Raw genomic sequence first — 7,907 nt, 5'->3', positions numbered from 1 at the left:
TGTTAATGAATTTATATGTTAACATAATAATTAGATATTTATACTCATCCATTGTGAAAACAATTTATTTAACTAGAAATCCCCATTCAGTCTCTATATACAAAAAACTTTTGAATTAATTACAGTTACGGTACACTGCCAAGAGATAGGATAACCATGATAAGCAAAAAATGTTAATGCATAATAAAATCATTATTTTTTTATAATACTTATTTTCAAATTATATGTAAAATATTTTCTAGTTAATTGACATAATTAAAAAATTATATTGTTGATAAATGAAAATTAGGATGATTGAATTTGTGAAAAATTTTCCATTTTCATACATTTATACAAAATAATAAAAAAAATATTTATTGTTTTTATTTTCACTCTGCATTTCCTTGAATCAAATAACCCTTAAACAATCTAAGAACCTTGTTACAAAATTATCAACATTCCTGTTGTGTGTGTTATTCTTGTAAGCACCATCATAATTTCATGAATAGAAGGTATTACGAAGCCAAGAATTTTCATTGGTATTGACCCTAATGCATTTACCAGTCTAAGCTTCTTAGTCATCCAACCACCATGACCACTGATAATGTTGCAATTATTATTACTTTCTATTCCCTTCTTTCTCTCTATCATGGTACCTTTCAGAATCTATTAACAACAAAGAAACCATGAGTAGTGGCGCCGCATTTAAGGTTGCTGTGTTGGGAAGTGGAAGTAAGCACTTCATCTATGTGATCTTATTTTATTTTTGATTTTGGCTTTTAGTGAAATAATTTTGTTTAATAATAATTGAATGGTGGCAGTTTCAGGAGCCGTGTGTGCTTCAACTCTTGCCAGAAATGGGGTTTCTGTTACTCTCTTTGAGTCAGCTAGAGGCCCCGGTGGACGCATGTCTCAAAGAAGGTTCTTTTATTTATTTATTCTTATTTTTGGGATCCCCCACCATTTATTTTAATGGGGTTCTGGGGAATTATTGTTTTAACCATTGGGATCTGGGAATGACATCTTGAAAATGGTCAATTGATGCAGGTAGAACTTTTATATCATATCACTTGCTGAATTTTTCAATATCTTTCTGAAAGTTTTGTTTTTAATTGAAAAAGGAAAGAGATTTGGAATTTTCTGATTGTTCTGAATACGTGGAATTAGGAAGGTCTGTGGGGTCTTGAATTTTATAATTTGAGAAAACTTAAGGAGAAGACACATTGCTCTCACTGCTGTCAGATTTTACAATTGTTCAGATTGGTAGCATTAGCTTGTAACATGATCTCTGTATGAAATATCTATGTCAATTTTCGGTGTTTTAGTCCATGAGCTTGTTTAGAAGAGTTTTTAAGAACTTCTTTACTTAATATATAAAATATTTTTTGGTAGAGAAGATTTCAAAAATACTTTTAGGTTATAACCAAATAGAATTTATGTTATTTGAAGCAACTATTATATTTTATTGATTTTTTTATTTTATTTTGTTGTTTTCCTTTTGGGATACTTTTGTTGATTGTCATCATTTAGTCAAAGAATATGCACTGGTGTTTTGTGGTAGTTAGTATAGTTTAAGGCGTACCACAGTTACTATTGTTATATCCTCGCTAATTATACTGAAATTTCCTTCATTGGCTTGGTGGTAATTTGAAAGAGGGTCCTAAATTTTCTCAATTTCTGGAAATATAGAGAGAAAACTGAAGATGGGACGGAGCTGCATTTTGACCATGGTGCTCCATTTTTCTCAGTTAGCAAGTTTGAAGTGTTGCGTCTGGTTCAAGAGTGGGAATCAAGGGGTTTCTTAGCTGAGTGGAAAGAAAAGTTTGGCTCGTTTGATTTTCACACCCTTAAATTTAACAACATAGAGCAGGTTGACTAGTACTATTCATATGCTTAAATGGTTTTATGCAGTATAAATCTTGTATATTGATCACGCAGTGTTTCATACTTTCTTTTATACTAATGGATAGTGGTGTGGTGTCTATACTCAATTGGAACTTATTATCATGGTGTATCTTCCTCTACGTTGTTGGTCTCCCTCCATCATGTTTCTAAACAGTGTATTAATCTGGATTGGATTTATGAATATGTATCATTTGCATATACAATTGTCTTTTATAACAAGATTTCTATTTCGATTTATTACCCATTGGTCTGCATACTGCACACATAAAAGTTGTGTACTTTTAGTTTTCAGTTCTCGTTTGGCTCTATATGTACTTTATATGCAGTTTTCAGTTCGGTACTTCTACTGAAAAAAAAAATTACATTTTGTATGCACATATAAAAGTTGTGTTTCATGTTCTCATGACAAATGGAGATTTTTGGCACCACCTTAAAATTTAGATGTTACAAAAACAGATTTGCTGGGAAACTCATCATATTTTACTTCCAATTCAAAATGTTATGTACTTATTCCCATTATGTTCAAGACATGACTTGTAACAAAACCTTGTGTATATGAGATTACTTTTATATGAGTAGTTGTTTCTCTGACTGACTGGTATATCTTTTAGGAAGGATTAAGCAAGAGATATGTGGGTGTTCCAGGAATGAATTCTATATGCAAAGCATTATGCAATGAGAATGGTATATACTATATACTTAATTCTCTTTATTATTTAGAGTTTGTTTAGATACAAGTCTATAAGTGTTTTTGAAAGCTTCTCTACTGGAAATAAATTTTTATTTTTAACAGAGAAATTCTCATAAGTTCGTTTAGCTTATATCCAAATTAGCTCCTAGTATTGTTTGTTTAGAGTTGATTGTGAAACACTCATGCACCAATACATCTAGTTTTGTACCGTATCGTATCAGATACATATCCATTCCAATACTTATAAGATACGTGTCCAGGAGTATCCTTAATAATTTTGTTTAAAAAATATATAAGTATTAAAAATTTAAATTAAGAATATATTTTCAAAAATGTTTAAAAGTAAAAACAAAATATATTCTTAATCTAACTTTTTGATAATAAATTTTTAATTTTATTTTATACTTATTAATATTTAACAAATATATCTTTAAAAATATAGTATTGATTTTAATTTTTTTAGTATGTATCTTAAACATATCGTATCTTATATTTGTAAAAAATTATGGCATGGCCGTATCAGATACATATCATATCTAATACTCGTATCATATAGGTACATCATAGTGTGAAACTAGTAGAAAGCTTATACATTTCTTTTCTCATTGTTAGGTGTGGAAAGCAAGTTCGGTGTGAGTATTGGAAGAATTGAATGGCTGCATGATGAGAAACTGTGGTCATTGTCAGGGGTGGATGGGCAAAATCTTGGTCAATTTAAGGGGCTTGTTGCATCAGACAAGAATATAGTTTCTCCCAGGGTTGCAGAAGTAACAGGAAGGTTGCCACCACTTGGTATGCATACGAATGATGGTTTTCTTTTCTTACCTGTCTTTATTTTTCCATGTGATCCCTTATTCATTTTATCCTTTTGAGAAGACAATGTTGGGTTCTTTTAACAGGTCTTTCTGTTAGAAAGTCAGCTGTGTAGAGAAGCATCTAGGTTAATGCTTATATTTGCTATTGAACAATTTAGTGAAGGAACCTGGCAAAAAATAATAAAAGTTATTGGAGAAGGTTAACTGGTACTAGTCAATTGCCATGCCATAAAGATATTCTACCTCTTTCTCCTCAAGTGTTTTTCATTAATTTAGAGGGTATTATCATTGTAAAATTTTGCTACGAAGAGGATGCAAGTGAATCCCAAAAGGTGCCTTGATGAATCATGACTTCATAACTTTGTTTTGGAAAAATTTGTTTTCCATAAATGTAAATATAGGAATTTTGGGGGTGTTTGATAGAAGGAAATTTTTTTCGTATCCGAGAATCATAATTCTTAAGAATGATTAAAATTTATTTAGCTAATAATAAATGTTTTTGAGAATATTAATATATATTACATAGGAGTCAAGGATTTATTTTTGTATTAAATAAGTATATAAAGGTATTGTGATATTTTTACCACAATAAAAATTAACTTTTACCTTGGAAATATTAGATTCCCACCTCTCCCACGAACAATTTTGTGAGAAACTTGCATAAAAAAAATTTCCGACAAAAAATGTTGTCTAGAAATGTTATTTTTTAAATAATAAACCTAATATGAAAAACTTAACAAGCTGAATGTGGGCCTCGACCCACATACTACTCTAGTAAATGCTTTGATCGAAGAGTCTATAGGGGGCATGCATATGATTTTACTGTCTTCTGTTGTTTTCCTTCAACTTGTTAAACTCAACTAGTGCTAGCAGGTTGGTCACGTTTAATGATAAATTATTTTAATGTTATGCTAGAGAGGATGGCTGCAGATGCAATTGAGAAGAGTATCTTTCACCTTTTCATTTTGTGATAATCTAGAAAGTTGAGAGGGATTATCAATTTCTTGCTAGATTGCAATACATATATGTTTCTCATACCGAGGTCTAAAGATTCCTTTATTTATGAGCCAATATAGGTGGAGTCTGATTTAAATAAAGTTAAATCTAGAAAGTATGAAATATATTTTGACTATGTTTTACACTTGTATGCAAGGGATGCAGATGGTAATTTGGTGATAGAGTTATCAGGAAAGTTGCTCAATCTTCCCGTTGAGCCACGTTTCGTTGTAATGCTGGCATTTGCAGAGCCTCAATCAGCAGTATGATATAACCATACAACTCCCAAGCTATCATTAAATTCTATAAGTTTGATAATATATGAACTGGATACGGCTCATTTGATTTTTGACTCATTTTATAACTCATGTTTGATTTTGGCAAGATGATTCTTGATTTCTTTTTTAATTTTTAGTGTGTAGCTTGATGTCTTCTACACTTGTGAAAAGGTTATGTAACTTGATATCTACTATATAAAACAACCGAAAAATGAGTTTGGCAAGGTTCATGTGGTGATTTTTGTAAGCAACATAATCAAAAGTATAATGCAGACTAACTACCATGAAAACCAGCTTGAGATGGTTTTTCTAATCTAGTTGAATTAAGGCTTTGCGAAGTATTTTAATCTTCTGTTCAGTACCATTTTCTGTGATGTAGAGTTGAGGATCTTACTCTACAAAATTCAATTTATGATTCAGATTCCAGTCAAAGCCTTTTCTTTTGAAAATTCCAAAGTTTTAAGCCGGGCTTATTGTGATAGCAGCAAGCCAAGCCGTTCTACTGCAAGGTATTTAATGTTGCGTTAGTGTGAAAAATATAGTGAGTTTAGTTTCCATTGTTAATGGGGTGGGGCCTTTACAGTGAAAGATGGGTTCTTCATTCTACAGCAGAATATGCAGAGGATATAATTGCTCAAACTGGACTCAAGAAGCCCTCAGACATTACACTCAATAAAGTGGCTGAACAGCTTTTCCATGAATTTCAAAGCACAGGGCTTAACATATCTCAACCATTTTTTAAGAAAGCTCATAGATGGTAAGTAACTATGAATTAATGTATATGGGAGTTCCGAGTTGACTGCTATTCCTCATGTCATAGACATGTATTATATCTAGCATTACACTTGGTTGTTACTTGTTAGTGTCTTGAAAGAACTATCTTGAGTTATAGAGCATTACTGTATATTTCAGGGTAGCGTTAGATGATGGATTCTCATTCTTTTATACTTATCGATTCTTTTCACATTTTGGAACCTCATGTTGATATACAAAAGTGGTCATGGAAAACCTTTTTCTTAACAAAGTTTTGATTTATGGAATATCCCTGCATGTATTTGAGGTCGCACCTTAGCATGTTGAGAAGTAAGGTTGTTAATTTTGAAGTCTAATCACTAATTACAGGTTCAAGATAAGTGCAAAATAGCTACTACTAAATCAACGGATGAATGCTAGTTTCTGGGAGAGCACTATATGATGAATGATGCTTTTTCAGAAAATGCATCTGGTTAATGATAGGTATAATATAGGGTATCGATCAACATGGTCATACATAATTGACAAGAGCTTGATTTATGATTGTGTGGATGGAGAAAACTTTCAATGCGTTTGGTTTATTGTCAAAAACCTTCAAACGGCCGTTGAACAAAAAAGTAACAAATTATTCTTGATTTTGTACTTTGGAAAGAGGGAATTCCCGTTTGCATCAGTGCAAATTGCATTCCAAACATGCATTTTATTGGGAGAGAAAAATCTCACTTCATTTATTTATACATCTCAAAAGGAATTAGTTTTCGATTATCTATCGAATGATATCATTGTTGCAAGTGCAAACCTAGAAAAAACGTATAGGTTATGGACTTTGCAAAGAGAGAATCATTATGGATCACAACATCCGTATACTTTATTTTGTTTGGTTTTCCTTTATCTATTTTAACATTAATTTGGAACTGAAGAGAATTTCAATAATGATAATAATGCTTCATGCCTGCATTTCCGTTGTGTTTATAATGAGTATCTTTTTTATTTTAAATATTGATTGGTTTTGCAGGGGGAGTGCATTTCCAGCTGCTAGTATTGCCCCAGAGGAAAAGTGTCTTTGGGACAGGAACAAGAGAATAGCCATCTGTGGAGACTTTTGTGTCAGTCCGAATGTCGAAGGTGCCATAGATAGTGGCTTGGCAGCAGCATTAAGGCTTAAAGATAGTGTCAGCTCTTTATAGTTGGACCATTATTATTTGTAGCTCTTCAAACCTTTCATGTTCAAAACTTCTTTGAGACATTGATGTATTACTGAAGAGGTAAACATATGTTGAGTACACTAGATGTGGCTAAATCTCTACCGTAACTGTGATTCTGTGAAGATGTCATCATGTTATCTGATTATCTCTTTCAGTCAAATAAACACATTTCAGAAAGCACCTTTGTCCAACAGATATGATTTTGTAGTTTGCCATGCCAAAACAAATCATTCTGAAGCTTGTGAAGATAGGACTTATATGCTGTGATATGATAACAAAAATACAATGATCGTTAAAAACCAAGTCAAAACTGATAAATTCAGTGAAGAGATCCAAACCTTAAAATCATTGTTTCTTGTAAGCTTCAACTCAAAATTTAAATTTATTTCATAAAAATGATTTATTAAAATGCAGAATAAATATTCTTTGCATCACTCAAGGTAGATAGAAAAAATTATTAGATTTGCATAGCATGTATCTCACAAGTTTAGGGTTTAGGATGGATGAAGATTGTTTAAAGACTTCGTTTAGTAGATTATATTTGTTATTTTTGCAAAAAGGTTAAAGTGTGTATGGTATGGGAAGGTGGGTGTAGGAGAGGTGGATTTGGGAGCTGAATTGGAGGAGGGAGAGATTTGTGTGGGAAGAGGAACTTGTTTGACATGGAAATCAAGGTGGCAACAATAAGAATCAATGAAAATGTTCTCAACATGTGGTAGTGGAATGTAGATCCATATAGCCCAATGGCGGAACTTAGATAAAAAATTTGGGGGTGCCAAATTAATCTTTTTATATATAAATTAAATTTTTTATTAATTAAAAATATATTTTTCATTTTTTTTACTCAAATTGAACATACATGATAATGAAATCTCAAAAATTTATTATCATTCACTAATTATTTCATAAAATAATCATATAAATATAATATTAAATATATATAATTTTTTTTATAGAAAAATTTGGGGGAGCCATGGCTCCCCCCAGTCACCAAGAAGATCCGCCTCTGATCTAGCTCTTATAAGTTTAATTTGACATACAAAGAAATGTCATCATTAAGATATATTTCGCAAGAGATTGATATCTTTACAATAATATGACTGCTCAACATGTCATCAAAATCATCATTTTTTGCGTGGAGATTGATGTTGAATATACTACTAACAAAGGTCAATTTGACTAATAGGAGGATTCAGCTTGCAAAAGAGGAACAAATGTGTCCATTTTGTTATAGGGAGGTACTATCAAGTTCTCATTTGTGCATTATGCAACAAGATATTTAATT

General features: G+C 31.6%; 1 protein-coding gene across 2 annotated transcripts; it reads left to right on the top strand.

Annotated features, from left to right (window-relative positions):
* The first annotated feature begins 420 nt into the window (after positions 1 to 420).
* On the top strand, positions 421 to 6,799 carry LOC109806166 (uncharacterized). 2 transcript variants are annotated; one of them, XM_083065457.1, is made up of 9 exons: positions 421 to 711; positions 801 to 900; positions 1,728 to 1,849; positions 2,496 to 2,568; positions 3,188 to 3,367; positions 4,552 to 4,649; positions 5,085 to 5,173; positions 5,248 to 5,421; positions 6,433 to 6,799. In XM_083065457.1, the coding sequence occupies exons 2-9, from the start codon at positions 837 to 839 to the stop codon at positions 6,602 to 6,604; spliced, it is 972 nt and encodes a 323-aa protein (XP_082921583.1). In that variant the 5' UTR covers positions 421 to 711; positions 801 to 836; the 3' UTR covers positions 6,605 to 6,799. The 2 variants fall into 2 exon arrangements, with proteins under 2 accessions (XP_082921583.1, XP_082921582.1); XM_083065456.1 differs by having other exon boundaries at positions 423 to 711; positions 1,669 to 1,849.
* The last annotated feature ends 1,108 nt before the right edge of the window (positions 6,800 to 7,907 follow it).

The sequence above is a fragment of the Cajanus cajan genome, chromosome 10 (assembly GCF_000230855.2).
Source record: "Cajanus cajan strain Asha chromosome 10, NIPB_CcT2T_4, whole genome shotgun sequence".
In the NCBI taxonomy this organism is placed as follows: domain Eukaryota; kingdom Viridiplantae; phylum Streptophyta; class Magnoliopsida; order Fabales; family Fabaceae; genus Cajanus; species Cajanus cajan.
The sequence above is the reverse complement of the archived record's forward strand: the minus strand, read 5'-3'. Positions and strand labels throughout refer to the sequence as shown.

What these genes read in the sequence shown, in the direction of transcription:
- LOC109806166 (XM_083065456.1), top strand. Translation starts at nt 666, where the DNA reads ATGAGTAGTGGCGCCGCATTTAAGGTTGCTGTGTTGGGAAGTGGAA. An exon ending in TGCTGTGTTGGGAAGTGGAA is followed by an intron (nt 712 to 800) that starts GTAAGCACTTCA and finishes GAATGGTGGCAG; the next exon opens with TTTCAGGAGCCGTGTGTGCT. An exon ending in AATTTAACAACATAGAGCAG is followed by an intron (nt 1,850 to 2,495) that starts GTTGACTAGTAC and finishes TATATCTTTTAG; the next exon opens with GAAGGATTAAGCAAGAGATA.